The sequence below is a fragment of the Mobula birostris genome, chromosome 21 (assembly GCF_030028105.1).
Source record: "Mobula birostris isolate sMobBir1 chromosome 21, sMobBir1.hap1, whole genome shotgun sequence".
NCBI classification, from domain to species: domain Eukaryota; kingdom Metazoa; phylum Chordata; class Chondrichthyes; order Myliobatiformes; family Myliobatidae; genus Mobula; species Mobula birostris.
This window is the reverse complement of record NC_092390.1, coordinates 39,654,598-39,673,583: the sequence shown is the minus strand read 5'-3', so window position 1 is coordinate 39,673,583 and position 18,986 is coordinate 39,654,598. Positions and strand designations below refer to the sequence as shown.

At 41.3% G+C, this 18,986-nt stretch overlaps 1 protein-coding gene across 6 annotated transcripts in view; it reads left to right on the top strand.

The window, feature by feature from the left end:
* Window positions 1–18,986, top strand: part of blnk (B cell linker) — a 199,045-nt gene that overhangs the window by 47,760 nt on the left and 132,299 nt on the right. For 2 of the 6 annotated variants that reach the window (XM_072239366.1, XM_072239364.1), the window contains exons 2-3: window positions 8,492–8,538; window positions 11,987–12,154. In XM_072239366.1, the coding sequence (XP_072095467.1) occupies window positions 12,141–12,154 (14 nt within the window). In that variant the 5' untranslated portion in view covers window positions 8,492–8,538; window positions 11,987–12,140. Of the gene's footprint in view, window positions 1–8,038; window positions 8,191–8,295; window positions 8,323–8,491; window positions 8,539–11,986; window positions 12,155–18,986 lie in introns of those variants that run through there. The other 4 variants (XM_072239360.1, XM_072239358.1, XM_072239361.1 and 1 more) reach the window with 3 other exon arrangements.

The following is an 18,986-nucleotide window of genomic DNA, read 5'->3' as shown; positions in this document are numbered from 1 at the left end:
TACTTCAATTGACATCAATGCAATTGTGTTTCAACAGGGAGGAACAGGCAAGAGGTGATCACAGTACTACGCCCCAGTGCAGTTCGAAATACCATAGCGTATTTTTGCTCTCTGTTTCTGTAATCCTCAGTTAGCATCTGTCAATAGCAGAACTGTTACAATTAGACTCAACCCAGCCAAACCACTCTCAGACTTAAAAGCTCAAACTAAGTCACACACAAATGAATCTGGATATGTGTATGCGCACACAAGCAGATAGTTATACACACATACAACTGTGTGTATAACTACACACACATTCAAAATAATGCATAAACAATCACACACTAAAATGTCCATTGAAGGTTGATCTTCATGGTAATGTAATGACAGTTCCTCATAGAAAGCTGATCTTCATCGCCATCAATGCCATACTCCCCTTTCCCCTTTTCTTCAGGTTTCCAGATGTGAAGCATGAATCGGGCATCAATGATGCTCAACCTCTCTGTGGTGTACTGTGGGATGCTCCTGATCACTCAGGGTCATTGCATTCAGATCTCAAAGAACCACCAGCGTTTTCCATTCATCTTTCTGTTTGTAGTGTCACACAGCTTAATAGCCAGGAGCAGGGGAGGTTCAAAGAAATATAATCTGCAAGCACTCTATCTGCTTTCTGTGATAATATGTCACATGCACAAGAGATTGTAAAAGCTTTAAATGCTGTGCAGAACACAACAGGTTTGTTTTGTGTAGGGCCGAGCCGATTTTGCTTGCTCTCCCGCAAGGTTCATTCCTCCCTCCTCAGTGCTGAGGCTATGTGACTACGCTGGCTGCTACACGCTTTGTGTTGACCTTCACAGCGATTTGCCCTGCTGTATAATGACAGGGACCGAAGCCTCACAGGTGGATAGGGTAGTTAAGAAAGCTTATGGGGTGTTAGCTTTCATAAGTCGAGGGATAGAGTTTAAGAGTCGCGATGTAATGATGCAGCTCTATAAAACTCTGGTTAGGCCACACTTGGAGTACTGTGTCCAGTTCTGGTCGCCTCACTATAGGAAGGATGTGGAAGCATTGGAAAGGGTACAGAGGAGATTTACCAGGATGCTGCCTGGTTTAGAGAGTATGCATTATGATCAGAGATTAAGGGAGCTAGGGCTTTACTCTTTGGAGAGAAGGAGGATGAGAGGAGACATGATAGAGGTGTACAAGATAATAAGAGGAATAGATAGAGTGGATAGCCAGCGCCTCTTCCCCAAGGCACTACTGCTCAATACAAGAGGACATGGCTTTAAGGTAAGGGGTGGGAAGTTTAAGGGGGATATTAGAGGAAGGTTTTTACTCAGAGAGTGGTTGGTGCGTAGAATGCACTGCCTGAGTCAGTGGTGGAGGCAGATACACTAGTGAAGTTTAAGAGACAACTAGACAGGTATATGGAGGAATTTAAGGTGGGGGGTTATATGGGAGGCAGGGTTTGAGGTTCGGCACAACATTGTGGGCCGAAGGGCCTGTACTGTGCTGTACTATTCTATGTTCTATGTTCAGACATCCCACCCTGCAAAAACTCATTTCAGGGAGTTAGCATCATCAATTTGTGGGAGACTCCCCGGAGAGGTGGGATGTCTGCAATAGAGTAGCTCCTTAGCAGCTAGCCAGCTAGTTTAAATAATGTTAGCTATGCTAATGAACAAATGACACCTGTTAAACTCACCTCAACATGTCTTTTACAGTCTTAACCCACCATGGGCAATAGAAAAGTCACTGTTGCAAACAGTGCAGTGAGCAACTCTGTCATTATTTTTGACCCCTATTAAGCAGGGGTACACTTTAGTGTAGTCTGGGGTGACGTACGTTTTATATTTTTTTTTGGAACACTCTGCCATGGCGCGCTCTCGCTCGCGATCTCTCGCTCTCTCTCTCTCTCTCTGTCTCTCATGATCGCTTGCGCACTCTCAAGCGCTCTCGCTTGCTTTCTCTCTCACTCGCTCTCCTTCTCTCGCTCGCACAGCCTTGCTTGCTTTCACTCTCGCTCGCTCACTCTCTTGCTCGCACACTCGCTTGCCTTCGCTCTCGCTCTCTCTCGTGGTCGCTCTCGCGCTCTCTCTTGCTTTTCTCTCGCTCGCTCTCAAAAAAATTGATTTCCGTGATATTGTATATAATTTGCGGGCATCGGGGAGCCACTATTAATATGCGGGAGACTCCTGGAAGTTCCAGGAGAGGTGAGATGTCTGTATGTTCTATGGGCCTATTCTGTGTGTTCTGGGATTCGGGACTATGGACTCAGTACTGTTGCTTGCTTCTGTTGGTTGCATGATTTGTGTTTTTTTCTCTTTCTCTGCACATTCGGTGTTGCTGTTTTTTTTTTAATTGAGTTCTTTTTGGTTCCTTGCTTTGTAGCTGCTTGCAGACAGACAGATCTCAAAGTTGTGTAATTTATACATTTTGATAAATGTACTTTGAATCCTTTGCATGAACTAAAACTGCTAAATTCTACTCAGTTCAAGATTTCCATTAAAAGTAACTTAATTGTTTTATAAATTACTGTCCTGGCCCTGGATTTTTCTATTGCAAAGTAGGATCAGTCAGAATCCTGTCAATCAGAATTTTAGCCACAAAGCTACTTTTTTTAAATTGATTTTTTTAACCTCTGTGCAGCAAACTAACTTTAACTCAGGAAGAAATCAGTCATTCAAGACTTTTCAGTCATTGGTTTAACATTGGTGCCTTAAATTTTAATGTAAATTTCTTATCAAGGTACATGTACGTCACCATATGCAACCCTGAGATTTGTTTTTTTGCGGGCATACTCAATACCCCAATAATTATAATAGAGTCGATGAAAGACGGCCGCCAAAAGGGTGGACAACCAGTGTGTAAAAGACAGCAAACTGTGAAAATATAAAAGAGAAAAAATAAACAAATATCAAGAACAGGGAATGAAGAGTCTTTGAAGTGAGTCCGGAGGTTGTGGGACCAGTTCAGTGATAGGGCGAATAAAGTTAAATCTCATTGCACTTCTCAGAACTTAAAGGGTCAAGGAATTTTGAAAGCCAAGTTTCAGTTTTCCAAAATGCCCCCAGTGCAGATAATTGGTGCTTCAATCAGCAAAAAATAAAAATGTTTATTTAGTTCTGTGTCTTATTTTAGTCTCAGTCTTTATAATAAAAATGTACTCCTAATTTTCATTTAGATGTCTATCTTATTTGATCATCACCTTGCTAAATTTAGTCTGTTAAAAGAACACAACAGATTTGCGAAATGTGCTTATTGCAAGCAGCAGAATTACTAAATTCCACCCAGTTCAATATTCCATTGGAAGTAAATTATTTATTCTTTAAATTGCTATCCTGGCCTTGGATTTACTTGTTGCACATTTGGATCTGCTGTGCATAAACATGAGATTCTGCAAATGCTGAAAATCCAGAGCAACACACACACAAAATGCTGGAGGAACTTAGCAGGTCATGCAGCATCTATGGAAATGAATGAACAGTTGATATTTTGGGCTAAGACCCTTCATCAAGACTTGAAAGGAAGGGGAAAGAAGCCAGAACGAAAAGGGGGTGGGAGGGGAAGGAGTACAAGCTGGAAGGTGATAGGTGAAGCCAGATGGGTGGGGGAGCAGGGAAGAAGTAAGAAGCTGGGAGGTGATTGCTGGAAAAGGGCTGAAAAGGAAGGAATCTGATAGGAGAGTGGACCATGGGAAGGAGGAGGGATACAATAAGATGTAGGAGCAAAATTAGGCCATTTGGTCCATTGAGTCTGCTCCACCACTCAATCATGGCTGAATCTTTTTCCCCTCCTCAGCCCACTCCCCGGCCTTACCCCCATAACCTTTGAAGCCATGTCCAATCAAGAACCTAACAAGCTCCACCTTAAGTACACCCATGACCTGTCCTCCACAGCTGCCGGTGGTAACAAGTTTCACAAACTCACCACCCTCTGGCAAGGGAAATTTCTCTGCATCTCTGTTTTAAATGGATGCCCCTTTATCCTGCAGCAATGCCCTCTTGTCCTAGACTCCTCCACCGTGGGAAACATCCTTTTCGAATCTACTTTGTCTAGGCCTTTCAACAATCAAAAGATTTCAATGAGATCCCCCCTCATTCTTCTAAATTCCAGCGAATACAGACCCAGATCCATCAAAAGTTCCTCATATGATAACCCTTTCATTCCCAGAATCATCATTGTGAACCTCCTCTGACCCCTCTCCAATGCCAGCACATCTTTTGTTAGTTGAGGAGCCCAAAACCATTCACAATACTCAAGGTCAGGCCTAACGAGTGCCTTATAAAGCTTCAGCAGCACATCCCTGCTCTTATATTCTAGACCTCTTGAAATGAAATGCAAACATGGCATTTGCCTTCCTCACCACCGACTCACCTGCAAGTTAACCTTTAGGGTGTTCTGCGCAAGGACTCCCAAGTCCCTTTGCATCTCAGATTTTTGGATTTTTTTCCCGTTTAGAAAATAGTCTGCACATTCATTTCTACTACCAAAGTGCATGACCATGCATTTTCCATCACTGTGTTTCATTTGCTACTTTCTTGCCCATTTTCTCCTAAGCAGCCTAAGTCCTTCTGCAAGCTTCCTGTTTCCTCAACACAACCTGCCCCCTGTCAATTTTCATATCATCTACAAACCCAGCAACAAAGTCATCTATTCCATCATCTAAATCATTGATATACAGCTTAAATAGAAGTGGTCCCATCACTGACCCCTGCGGAACACCAACAGGTGTGGTGAACAGGTAAGAGGCTAAAGTGAGGATTTGAAGAAGAAAATGGAGAGGGGAAAAAATTTACTAGGCGTGGACCATGGGACAACTGGAAGGAAGAGAGAGAGGTGACAGGCAGATGAGGAGGAGAAAAGACATAAGAAGGGAGCCAGAGCTGCTGATTTTATCTGGCAATCAATTTAAGAAGGACAAAAATAAGCCCTTCTGTTCAAACCATTTGAGTGCATTGAAAATAGTAATATGTTGGTAAGTTTATTTCTGTATTCAATTATGACATAACCTCACACTGCATTACACGTCCACAGAATTTGGTTTCCTTTCTAGGTACCTTAAAAACAGGAAACGTAAGTTGAGAAAAGGGCCTGTCATCGATCGGTTAGATGTCAATGTCTGAAAACTACAACACTACTGATATCTCTTCTTAAATAGTTTTCCAACTCCACCTGGAAAATCCTGTACTGACAGTCACCAGCTGCTCTCTGAAGCTGGACCACAATTTTGTGCACTATCCAGCAGTATGGACATTGAAGGCGGTGATGTTCCCATGAGTACACTGAGCTCGTCCTGGTGTTAGAGCTGATGGATTAGAGAGGTGTTATCAGAGTAGTTCAAAGGAATGAATGCATTTAGTAAATGAAACACAGTTCACCAATGGTGCCTCCTACCAATCAGCTAATGCTCTAATCATGTTAGTAGCTTTCTTGTAATACGATGGGCTCTTAACTTAGTAGGCAGCCTCATGTGTGGTACCTTGTCAAAGACCTTCTAAAAATCCAAACATACAACATCCACTGTATCCCCTTTATCTCTCCTACTTGTGATCTCCTCAAAGAATTCCAGCAGGTTCACCGGCAAGATTTTCCCTGAAGGAATCCATGCTGACTTTGTCCTATCTTGTTCTGTGTCACCAAGTACTCCATAATCTCATTCTTAACAATTGACTCCAACATCTTCCCAACCACTGAGGTCAGGCTAACTGGTCTATAATTCCCTTCTGCTGCCTCCCTCCTTTCTTAAAGAGTGAAGTGACATTTGCAATTTTTCCAGTCCTTCAAAACCATGCCAGAGTCCAAATGATTCTTGAAAGATCATTACTAATGCCTCCACAACCTTTACCACTACCTCTTTTAGAACCCCAGGGTGCAATTCAGCTGGTCCTGTTGACGTATGTACCCCTAGGTCTTTTTGAGCACCTTCTCCCTTGTAATAGTAACTGCACTCACTTCTCTTCCCTCACACCCTTCAATATCTGGCACACTGCTGGTGTCTTCCACAGTGAAGACTGATGCAAAATGCTCAATTATTTCATCTGCCATCTCATTGTTCCCCATTATTATTCCTTCAGCCTCATTTTCTAGCGGTCCTATATCCACTTTTACCTCTTTTATTTTTTAGGTACTTGAAAAAGCTTTTTTCTCTCTAACTTGATAATGTTTGCTAGTTTGCTTTCATATTTCATCTTTTCCCTCCTAATGATTCTTTTAGTTTTCTTTGTAGGTTTTTAAAAGCTTCTCAATCCTTTATCTTCCTGCTAATTTTTGCTTTATTGTATGCCCTCTCTTTTGCTCTAACATTAGCTTTGACTTCCCTTGTTAGCCACAGTTGTACTATTTTGCCATTTAAGTTTCTCTTTTTTTTTTGGAATACATCTATCCTGAACCTTCCTCATTTTTCCCAGAAACTCAAGCCATTGCTATTCTGCTGTCATCCCTGCCAGCATCTCCTACTAATTTACTTTGGCCAACTCCTCTCTCATACCACTGTAATTTCCTTCACTCCACTGAAGTACTGTATGAAAGACTTTACCTTCTCTATATCAAATTTCGAGTTGAACTCGATCGTATTGTGATTACTGTCTCCAAAGGGATCCTTTACCTTAAGCTCCCTAATGGCCTGGGGTTCATTAGTATAGCAGATCCCCTAGTAGGCTCAGTGACGAGCTGCTCTAAAAAGCCATCTTCTAGGTATTCAACAAATTCACTCTCTTGAGATCCATTACCAACCTGATTTTCCCAATTGACCTGAATGTTGAAATCCCCCTTGACTATCATAACATTGTCCTTTTGACATGCCTTTTCTATTTCCCATTGTATTCAGCAGTCCATATCCCAGCCAGTATATAACTGCCATCAGTGTCCATTTACCGTTGCAGTTTCTTAACTCAACCCACAAAGATTCAACATCTTCTGATCTTATATCACATCGTTCTAATGCTTTGATGCTATGCTTTACCAGCAGAGCCACACCAACCCCTCTACCTACCTTCCTATCCCTCTGATGGAATGTGTAACCTTGGACATTCAGCTCCCAACTACAACCATCCTTCAGACATGATTCAGTGTCGTACCTGACAATCTGTAATAGTGCTAGAAGATCATCCACCTTATTTCTTAAACTCTGTGCATTGAGATATAACACCTTTAGTACTGTATTTGCAACCTTTTTTGATTCTGCATCCCTAATGCACTGATACTCACTCTGCTGGGCTGCAATTTTGTCCTATCATCTGCCTGCCCTTCATAACAGTCTGACTGCACGCTATCTTTACATTTTTACCATCCATCCTATTCTGAGTCTCTTCACTCTGGTTCCCATCCCCTGCCAAATTAGTTTAAACACTTCCCAACGTGTTGGGCATGTGGCCAAGTGGTTAAGGCGTTCGTCTAGTGATTTGAAGGTCAGTAGTTCAAGCCTCAGCTGTGGCAGCTTGTTTGTGTCCTTGAGCAAGGCACTTAACCACACATTGCTCTAGTCTGTGTGAGGAGTGGCGCCCCACACAGACTTCCAATCTGCGCCTTGTAGGGCATGAAAATGCCCGACGCAGGCCTTTGGTCTGAGTCGACGTTCTCTCCCCCCCACCCCCCACCTTCCCAACAGCTCTAACAAACCAGCCCACAAGATATTGGTCCCTCTCGGGTTCAGGTGCAACGAGCTGAGGCAACAGGTGTGGTGAAGAGGTAAGAGGCTAGAGTGAGGATTTGAAGAAGAAAATGGAGAGGGGAAAAAATTTACTGGGCGTGGACCATGGGATGAATGGAAGGAAGAGAGGGAGGTGACAGGCAGATGAGGAGAAGAAAAGACATAAGAAGGGAGCCAGAGCTGCTGATTTTATCTGGCAATCAATTTAAGAAGGACAAAAATAAGCCCTTCTGTTCAAACTGTTTGAGTGCATTGAAAATAGTAATATGTTGGTAAGGTTATTTCTGTATTCAATTATGACATAACCTCAACACTGCATTACACGTCCACAGAATTTGGTTTCCTTTCTAGGTACCTTAAAAACAGGAAGCGTAAGTTGAGAAAAGGGTCTGTCATCGATCTGTTAGCTGTCAATGTCTGAAAACTACATCGCTACTGATATCTCTTCTTTAATAGTTTTCCAACTCCACCTGGAATATCCTGTACTGACAGACACCAGCTGCTCTCTGAAGTTGGACCACAATTTTGTGCACTATCCAGCAGTATGGACATTGAAGGTGGTGATGTTCCCATGAGTCCACTGAGCTCGTCCTGGTGTTAGAGCTGATGGGTTAGAGAGGTGTTATCAGAGTAGTTCAAAGGAATGAATGCATTTAGTAAATGAACACAGTTCACCAATGGTGCCAGAAGTGGGTAGATATGACTGATATGTTGATGATTAAACCTTTTTAGTCTTCTATATTATGTGCCATTGTTATTTAATTATATTTGGTCTTGATGATAATGCAAGTTATAATGTTGTATCACATGTCATTAATGCACAAGATGTTGCATATAAATGCTGTTTTCCTTTTACAGAATTCATCTGATAGTCTCCACAACCGATTCAATGTAATAGACTACCTGTAAGTGGAATTTTGCTCTATCTTAATCTATATCATTATCTGCACTGTGCATTATCTATGGCAAGTAATGAGCACCTTGTTTCCTGTGAAGATTGATGATACTTCTTAAAGGCACAGGGTGGAACAGCTTCACTGATAGGTGGAGAACACTCACTTAATGAGAGAATGAAGACTAACTTCTGTGGTGGAGTCATAGCATACTGAGAAAGGGAAGTTTCCAAAGGCCTTTCAAATAGCGTTGTGCACAGAGACAAAATTAAAACGTAACTGAAGCCAGACTCAACTCTATTCTAACCCACAACAAGCCTGAGTATTTATTATTCTTTCCTGAATTTTAACCATAATTATAACAGTCCCGGGCATACAATTTAATGATGATACAATAGTCTCTGAAGAGGAATGAAATTTTAAACTAATGCCTTAGATCATAAAGCCAAATGGCATCTTTTGAAGAAAATGCAATAAAACTATACAGATTATTCTGATCTGGATAAAATATTCATTTAGGAAACCAGTCACCTCCAAATATTTATCAAGAGTTCATACCTGACTCAAAGCTAACAAATATAGTCAGGAACTTTCAGGATTTGGGCAAGGTAGCCAGTTTCTTCTATGAAGGAGGATCAAAGAGTAGTTAGGCAGATCTATTATTGCAGTGAATTTTATCATAGTGAATAAGTGGAAGCTGCTGACAAATGCACACCTACGACCTGTTTTTCAGGTTTAGCCACTTAGGGCCTGAATCAGTGTGTTTGGCATTTAAAAAGGGGAGGTACATTGATCATGGAGGAAGGAACAAATGAGAATTAAGGAGGGCAAAATTCCTAGAAGGTAAATAAGTGCTTAAATATGCCAACTTCAGAATGTTGTTTTGAAGTTGCATGATAGTTTTGTAGTCTTTGGAAACTTGCTGTTCACAATTATGCTAAGTAATTCACCTTTTGTAGTACATGTGTTCACTGTGGGTTTACATATGCCAGAACATTTTGTTTTGCTTCAATAGTGCCATTGAGCCTCAGAGTTCATCTTTTACCAATTTGCAGGGCCTTGATAGAGTGTCAGCCTTGTCTCTTGATGTCACATGTTTCATCGTTAGAGATAGTAGATCAACGCCTCTCAGCTGTCCCGTGAAGATCTAATTTGCTTTATATGATATCAGAGACTGCTACTTATTCCTGGTGTCTATGTGTGCCTAATTTTTCCTTGGCTTTACCAGCAATGAATGGTGTATAAGGAATAGCAAGCTCAGAGCAAAATATGACCACGAGAGTTTTGCTCTGAGGTGTGTAGTTGTAGATGTGTGGAAAACAGGGCATCTCCCATTACTATCAATGCAGCCCTCACTGGCATCTCTTCCATTCATAGAACATAGAACAGTACAGCAGGGGAACATGCCCTTTAGTGCTGAACCAATTAAATTAATAATCAAATGGCCAATTAAACTAATGTCTTCTGCCTACACAATTTCCATATCCTTCCATTATCCTTCCATTCATGATCCTGTCTAAAAGTCCCTATTGTTTTAGCCCCTACCGACACCCCAGGCAGTGCATTCTAGGCACCCACCGAACTCTGTGGTGAAAAAAACTTGCCCCTCATATCTCCTTTGAAGTTACCCCATCTCACCTTATATGCATACCCTCTGGTATTAGATATTTCAACCCTGGGAAAAGATACTCTCTTTCTATGCTTCTCAATCTTATAAACCTGTATCAGATTTTCCCTTAGCCTCCACCGCTCCAGAGAAAACAACCCACGTTTGTTTGTCCTCTCGTTATAGCATATGCACTCTAATCCAGGCAGCATCCTGGTAAACCTCTCCCGCACCCTCTCCAAATCCTTCACATCCTTCCTGTAATGGAGCAACCAGAACTGTACATAACAGTCCAGATGCAGTCTATCTAGAGTTTTATAAAGCTGCAACATAACTTCCTGACTTTTGAACTCAATGCCCCCTTTAATAAAGGGAAGCACCCCATTTATTGACTCTCCCTACTTAGGCCATGGTTTTACAAATGTTCATAAAAGCAAAAGAGCTGGTCATTGATTTCAGGAAATGGGGGCATTACACATGCTCCTGTCCTCATCAACGATACTGTAGTTGAGAGGCTAAGAGTTTGAGGTACCAAGGAGTGAACATCACTGGTCCAACCATGTAGATACCACAGTAAAGCAGCCAGCATAAAGAGAAATCTCACTCTTCCCTTCTCCCATCAGAAAAATTATGCCAGAGACTGAAAGTTACATACCCCCAGGCTCCAGGACAGCTTCTGTCACAACTGTTTTTTTTACTGACTGATTCCCTAATATGATAAGATGGCCTCTTGACCTCACTAACTACCCATTATAACCTTGAACATGGTTGTCTACCTGCACTGTACTTTCTCTGTACTGTAGCACTTGATTCTGTATTCTGTTACAATTGAGATGTTGTGATGAATTGATCTATATTGCCAAATACAAGACAAGTGCTCACTTGTACCCCAGTCACATGTGACAATAATAAAACAGTTTACAAATTTACTTTTCCAGTGCCTGGACTCGGCAGCCACTACTCCATATTATTCTGTGTGAGTTTGGGCTCCAAAGAGCTGGATAGAAAGGGATAAGTTCTAATAGACACAAATTTACACATGCTTCCAAGGTTGCACATTTCTGATTCTGTTAATAGTGAGGGCATAGAACATTGTCAGGACAACTTTGCTTTGCAACAGATGCTGTTAGAGAAAATGATGTCCTAAGATGTAGAACCTGTGTAGCAGATTTGAAACAGAATCAACAGGAAATTTTGCATTTTTTCATTTGCATTTTTGCATTTTTTCTAGTTATGGTACTATATTTGGCTAATGTAAGCAAGAGACTCAAGGCTACAGACGCTGGAATCTGATGCATAAAACAAAATGCTGGAGGAACTTGGTGGGTCAAGTAGAATCTATAGAAGGAAATGACCCATTGATTTTTTTTGGGTCAAACCCCCTCATGTAGACTGCAATTCTAGTCCAGGCCAAAGTATGAAAACTGTTTTCTCCCACTTTGGCCCTATATCCACTAGGAGGCATCAGAGATGAGAATGCAAGTGAATACTGTAGGTCATTTACTGGAAAAATCCAGATTAAGAAGGTAACGAGCAGACCCAGACGAAGAGTGTAGGGACCCAGATTCTGTCCCCAAGCATGCTAAATTTTCATGTCGTAAACTCTAAAAGTACTTAAAACAATAGGGGAAATGTCATGATACAATCACCATGAAACTTCCTCAAATATTCTTTTAATGCCACACCCGTAATTGTCAGCCTAAATCTCACTTCACCTGTAATCATTAACATAATCAACAAGGAAGTTCCAGGCACAGTCACAGCACCAGTCTTGGTTGAGTACTGCTTTGAATTGATGTCAGAAGAAACCTTAAAGAATTTGATACCAGTGCTTTTGTTTTCTCTCTGTGACAGTACTGAATGCATGCCCTGTCAGATACTTTGCTAAAAGTTATTCCAACTTCCGTCTATTGGCTTTCCACAAGTGGATTTTGACTGGCAACTAGCACAGAGAGCCAGAGGCTCCTGAATTTTAGCAGCAGGCGTTCAAATAGCTGTCTGAAAAAGGATGAAAGGTGTAAGGTATGCATTGTTTCTCTGACTTTTTTTTTAAGTGTTTGAGTTAGTCGATGGCCTTCATGAAGCCATGCATTGAATAATGGATAACCTGTTACAACCATACAACCTGTTAGAATCAATTATGATATTTTAGAATTCAATAGTAGAAAGTGGAGACTAAAGTAATCTAAATTTCAAACAGCAGGTGAAATTATACAGTGTTGATTCAACATTTTTTCATCGCTGGAAGATTAGCCCATCTGTTTAACTGCTATTGATAAGTAGGTATGATCACTGTTCAGTTGGGTATTTCTTGGTTGTCGGTCTGGGGAAGAAGAAAACAGGACTTAGAGCAGTAAACAGCACAAGACAGGTCATTGGCGCATTGTGTTTTCTCTCTTCCCCCATAACTATCAGACCCAGAAAATTATAGATGCGGGAATCTGAACCAAAGCTATTAGAACTCAGCATGTCAAGTACATCCATGGAGGCAAAGAAATGGCTATGCTTCCTGTCAAGACCAAGCATCAATCCAATGTAGGGTCTCAACCTGAAACATCAACCATCCTTTTGCCTCAACAAATACAGCTTAACCTGCTGAGTTCTTAGAAAGTGGAGATAAAGATTTTTAAAAAATGGAAAAATGAGGAACAAGACTAGAATGGCTGATTACTAATTAGTTAAAAATTATCCTGAGAGCAGTATTGTGCCTTTCTGGAAAACGATCTTTTGTTTCTTGAACTTATTTGAGTTTCAGTGGAATATCACAGCCCATGGTTAGTGAGGTCAGAGGAAGGACAGATTGGAAAAAATTAAAATGACGGGCCAATGAAAATGCAGGGTCATTGTTGAGGACTGAACAAAGCAGTCACCCAATTTTTGTTTGAATCTTCCAATGTAGATGAGAATACATTGGGAATACTAGGTGCAGTGCACTAAATCGGAAGAAGCATAAAAATAAATTTCTGCTTGGGTCACTGGACAACAGGACAGGAGGAGAAAAAAGGAGGAGGTGTTGCATCTGTAGGGTTTGCATGGGAGCATGTAACGGTAAGGGAAGTAAAAATTGAAGGGGATGGAAGAGTGGATAAGGAAGTCATTTCAGAATATTGGAAAGGCTGTGGAATGGTAAATACATGGTGATGGCTACACATTGCAGGTTGACCAGTAAACACACACAAGGACAAATCTATCCGCATTGTGAATGTTGAGAGCAAAAGTGTGAGAAAATGGAACCAGCATTGGTCCTTTGAACCTTTCTGCTTTGGTAAGAAGGGAAATAACTGAAGAAAAAATGAAAGTTATTTCAGAAATACTGCAGTGAATGACATAGCAGCGGAGCTTCTACAGTAAATGTGCTGTCCAAACTCAGGTCAAAGCACCTAGAAATGCCACTGGAAGGGGCAATATAAGAGTTCCCAAGGCTATTAGAATAGGGATGGCACTAATCCCTTCTAACTATTATGGACATGAGAGGACATTATTGCTCTTGGTCCTGACATCTGAAGCAGTGAATTGGCCTCTAAACAATAACCAAACTGCGTACAACTGGTGGAGCAAGGTTGGGTGCAGGGCTCAGAACTGGAATAGGGTGTACAAGGAAAAAGAAGTAAATGTCAATACAAACCTGTATTATATTTCTGCTTTTTGGGTCTCGGCTTTCATAAAGCACAAGATGCTTCTTTGTACTAGCACTCGATGGAGACAGACAATTCAAACACTATGCACTCGATACTCCTATGTTATTAGCAAGCAGGGCAATGAGCAGTTCACCTTCATTTATTCAAAATTCATTAAAATTAAACCTAAGCTTTAAGAATATAATTGTCACAATGCAAGAATGAACATTCGGACTGAATGAAAAAAAATCTGAGCAGAATTCCTATGGAGTTTCAGGCATACCTGCCTTAATTTGACAAAGGATCAGAAGTGCTTTTGTTTTCAAGACGCAGAGATCTTTAATCCAGGGATTTTACAGTCATCTTATTGAAATTAAAGTGGTTGTCAGGAAAAACCTCAGAAACAGCTGTCCCACCACAGCCCCTTAAACTCCCAGACACTGCAGGTGTACGCTTGCTGTATTAAAATACCATTATCCACACTTGGTTTCTGAGGCTGTTAGGCACGATTGAATAAGCGCTAGCCATGGTTACTCAAAACAACATTTGTTTCATTGCACAAACAGTGTAATACATCTCATTTTTGTGCAGAGTTAGTTTCATTAAAGGAAGGTTAAATAGAGTTTAAGAATCCAGTAATTTGATGATGAAAGTTAATCAGATTAATTCACCAAAGCTATCACGTGAGGTCAATGGTAGAAGTAAAATAGTTAATCAATAAGGTGTGCAGCTATCACAGGGAAGAAGTAATATATACAAAGGGGTGAAAAGCTGTTGCCGTACTTGATAAATTGAATTATAGTTAGGTTATGACAAATATAATCATTATTGTCCAGATGTTCGTCATGACAGTAGAGATTGGTTTAGTTCCAGCAAGATCTACAAATGTCCACATGTTCTGAGGACTCCCTGTGAAAATCTCTTGTGTTAATATTATTCCACAGCATGCATTTAATTGTCAATGTGAACTTTAAGGAGACATAAAGCTCTATCTGTGGGGCTCAGTTGGCTTGCCTGGACTATGTGAAAGATGGTCAACCCCCCAGCCAAATCTACCATAGATATATGCAACTGAAGATAGAAAAGCACTCATTCAGAGCTCTGCAATCACAAGCTGAAGTATGCCTACACCATAAGGTCATAAGACAGAGGAGCAGGATTAGTCCAACAAGTCTGCTCCACCGTTCAATCATGGCGGGGTTTATTTTCCTTCTCAGTCTTATTCTCCTACCTTCTCCCCGTAACCTTTGACACCCTTACTAATCGACCACATGTCAACCTCAGCTTTAAATCTACCCAACAACTTGGCCTCTACAGCCGCCTGTGGCAACGAATTCCACAGAGGCTATGCCTTCTGTCCTAGATTCTCCCACTATTGGAAACATTATCTCCATGTTCTTTATCTAGGTTTTTCAATATTCAGTAATTTTCAATAAGAAACCCCCCACCCATTCTTCTAAAATCTAGTGAGTTCAGGCCTAAAGGCATCAAATTCCAGGGATTATTCTCGTGAACCTCCTCCAGACCCTCTTCTATGCCAGCAAATTCTTTCCTATGTATGGAGCCCAAAGCTGATCACAATACTCTAAACGTAGTTTGCATTTCCGATTTCTGAATTTGCTCCCCATTTAGTAAACAGTCTACGCCTCGTGGTGGAGGGAGTACGTTCAGATTGGAGGATTGTGACTAGTGGTGTCCCACAAGGATCTGTTCTGGGACCTCTACTTTTCGTGATTTTTGTTAACAACCTGGATGTGGGGGTAGAAGGGTGGGTTGGCAAGTTTGCAGACGACACAAAGGTTTTTTGGTGTTGTAGATAGTGTAGAGGATTGTCAAAGATTTCAGAGAGACATTGATAGGATGCAGAAGTGGGCTGAGAAGTGGCAGATGGAGTTCAACCCGGAGAAGTGTGAGGCGGTACACTTTGGAAGGACAAACTCCAAGGCAGAGTACAAAGTAAATGGCAGGATACTTGGTAGTGTGGAGGAGTAGAGTGATCTGGGGGTTCATGTCCACAGATCCCTGAAAGTTGCCTCACAGGGGGATAGGGTAGTTAAGAAAGCTTATGGGGTGTTAGCTTTCATAAGTCGAGGGATAGAGTTTAAGAGTCGCGATGTAATGATGCAGCTCTATAAAACTCTGGTTAGGCCACACTTGGAGTACTGTGTCCAGTTCTGGTCGCCTCACTATAGGAAGGATATGGAAGCATTGGAAAGGGTACAGAGGAGATTTACCAGGATGCTGCCTGGTTTAGAGAGTATGCATTATGATCAGAGATTAAGGGAGCTAGGGCTTTACTCTTTGGAGAGAAGGAGGATGAGAGGAGACATGATAGAGGTGTACAAGATAATAAGAGGAATAGATAGAGTGGATAGCCAGCGCCTCTTCCCCAAGGCACTACTGCTCAATACAAGAGGACATGGCTTTAAGGTAAGGGGTGGGAAGTTCAAGGGGGATATTAGAGGAAGGTTTTTTACTCAGAGAGTGATTGGTGCGTGGAATGCACTGCCTGAGTCAGTGGTGGAGGCAGATACGCTAGTGAAGTTTAAGAGACAACTAGACAAGTATATGGAGGAATTTAAGGTGGGGGGTTATATGGGAGGCAGGGTTTGAGGGTCGGCACAACATTGTGGACCGAAGGGCCTGTACTGTGCTGTACTATTCTATGTTCTATGTTCTATGTTTATTCCTTCTACCAAAATGCACAACCATACACTAGCCTGCACTGTACTCCGTCTGCCACTTCTTTACCGATTCTCGTAATCTGTTCCAGTCCTTCTGCAAACTCCCTGCTTCCCCAACACTATTTTCCTCTCCACTTTTCTTTGTACCATCCACAAACTTGGCTACAAAGCCATCAATTCTGTCATCCAGATCATTAACACATCCCATAGAGAATAGTGAACCAAGTACGAACCCTTGCAGAACACTAACCAAAACAGGCCCCCTTTTTCCCATTCCATGCCTTCCATGAGCCAGCTAATCTTCTGTCCATGCTAGTATCTTTCCCATAATACCATGGGCTCCTATCTTGTTTAGCAGCCTTATGTGCAGCGACCATCCACCAACTCCTCCCATGGCTTTATATAACCCTGACTGAGGGGCTAAGAAGGTGGTACACCTTGCCCAGGGGTGATCTTCAGGCTAGCAGAGGGAAGTAGCATCTTAAACCTCCTTTGGCAGAGGCGTATCTCCACCCTGCAACCCAACTCAGAAAGGTACACTGCAAAATTTGGCATTTAAGTTACTTACAGGCTAAAATCAAAAGGTGGCCATATTTTAGGATTTAGAATTGAGGATTCAGCAGCCAGAAGTTCAGGAAAAAATGAGCAGTAACATAAGAATGGTGTTGCAGAGTACAAGGCAAAACACAATTCACTGAAACCATGCGTGAACTTTGAGGAAGCAAAACATTTCGGAGTTGAGAAAATAATCAGACATGGTTTCGAATCATCTTGGGGGATAGGGTCTGTTCAGTGTTTGGATCCAAAGGGAATGATAGATGTGGAGAGAGGTGATTCTCCAAAATCTTCATAATTATTTAGCAGGAAGCTCAGTTCAACTAATACATGGGGTATGGGCAAACTTATAGGATTTTGAAAGTGAGATTCTATATGATCATTTTCTGCATTTTGATTTTAGTGGTGATCACTTATCATGCTGTTGTGTGTATCCAATAAAATATAGCTTGTGAGTCAGCACTAATAGATGGTTTCATTCTAGTCCTGTTTTTTCTTCATGAAAGACAAGTACCTGAATTAAACTTGATTGTTGTCTCTAGGCAGTCTTCAGGATTGAGAGTGATCAACTTCCATTGTTGGACCTTATCGAATGCCTTCCAAAGATCTGAATGTACTACATCCAATGGTCTCTACTAGTCACATCCTTAAAGAACTCTAGCAGATTAGCGAAGCATGGTTTTCTTTTCATTAAACTGTTGTTTCTGCTTGATCCTATTATTCTTCTCAAGGTGACTTGGTATTATAATTTCCCAGTCATTGATGTTACGATTACAGATTCAGCTGTTCCCTGATATTCCTTTTTCTTATTTCTTAAATGTGCAGTCACATCTGTCAAAGCATCTGAAGTCCAGGGCTACAATGTCATTGTAATGTTCAGGTCTGTCACTGCTGAGACTAACTATGGGGATCTTGCCGTTCCAGGTCCTAGACTTCATTTCATCAAGTTAGGCTATCTTTTAAAATGGGTAGCTGATCACACCAGGCATCACAGGGCCAGGTCTTGCGCTAGCAGTGAAAGGGTTCCAGGTCACTGGAGACCTGCGCTGCTGCATGGGTGTTAATTCTCTCACACAGTTTGGCACATGTAGGCACAAATTGGCACTTGCTCACTTGCACGCACAAATTAGGGCTTGGGTTCAGAAGCCGCATCTTCTCCCTCCCTCTGGTGAGATGTGTGGGTACCTGCCGGCCTTCTCCATCCTCGTGTGAAATGTCAGTATCTGATCACATTCTTCCATTCTAATGTAATTCTAATTAGCTGTGGTAAATTTCAAGTATAAATCAGGAGAATACTTTCTTTTTATAATAAAATACAGTCAAGTTCCTCATTTGACAACTCTCATAAACAGCAAGAGTTTATAATCGGTAGTGATGGTTGGATGCACAAATAAATAACATGATGTGTTGATAAACCATGGTGCAAACAAGCTAAAATACACTTTGTTTCCTAACTTGTACCTTTCGCCAGCAAAGTTTAGGACAATGTTGCCAAGTAGATGATTTAGCCATTAAGGTGTCAAACATTCTGCTAATTTGATTTGTCAATGTTGTTGCCTGATTGTTACTCCCAATTTCCTACAAGCAGTGTGTGATGGATCTTTAGAAAATGCCGTACTACCAATAACCTGTTCTGTTTTGACTTGGTATGTAAGTAAATAGATTGATAACCTTGTAAATAAATAGACTGAACGGAACAAAGTGCTGGGATAGAGACCTGTGACTCACAATGTATGTGGCGTAGATTAGAAATAACAGTGTCTGCATTAAAGGTTCCACACTAGGACGTTACTGACGAACGCTTTTGTGCTTTGATAATCATGACGTACCTGATCACTGCATTACATAAAGTTGCAGTGTCTTTATAAAACAGGATAATTATTTAAAATTATTCAAATCCTTTGAAACAGTCCAAAGATATCGGAAACGTAGGATTTTTAAATGTCCTTTGACAGCATAAGGTTTTCGAATCCACCACTTGATGCGCAGTTTGGGCAG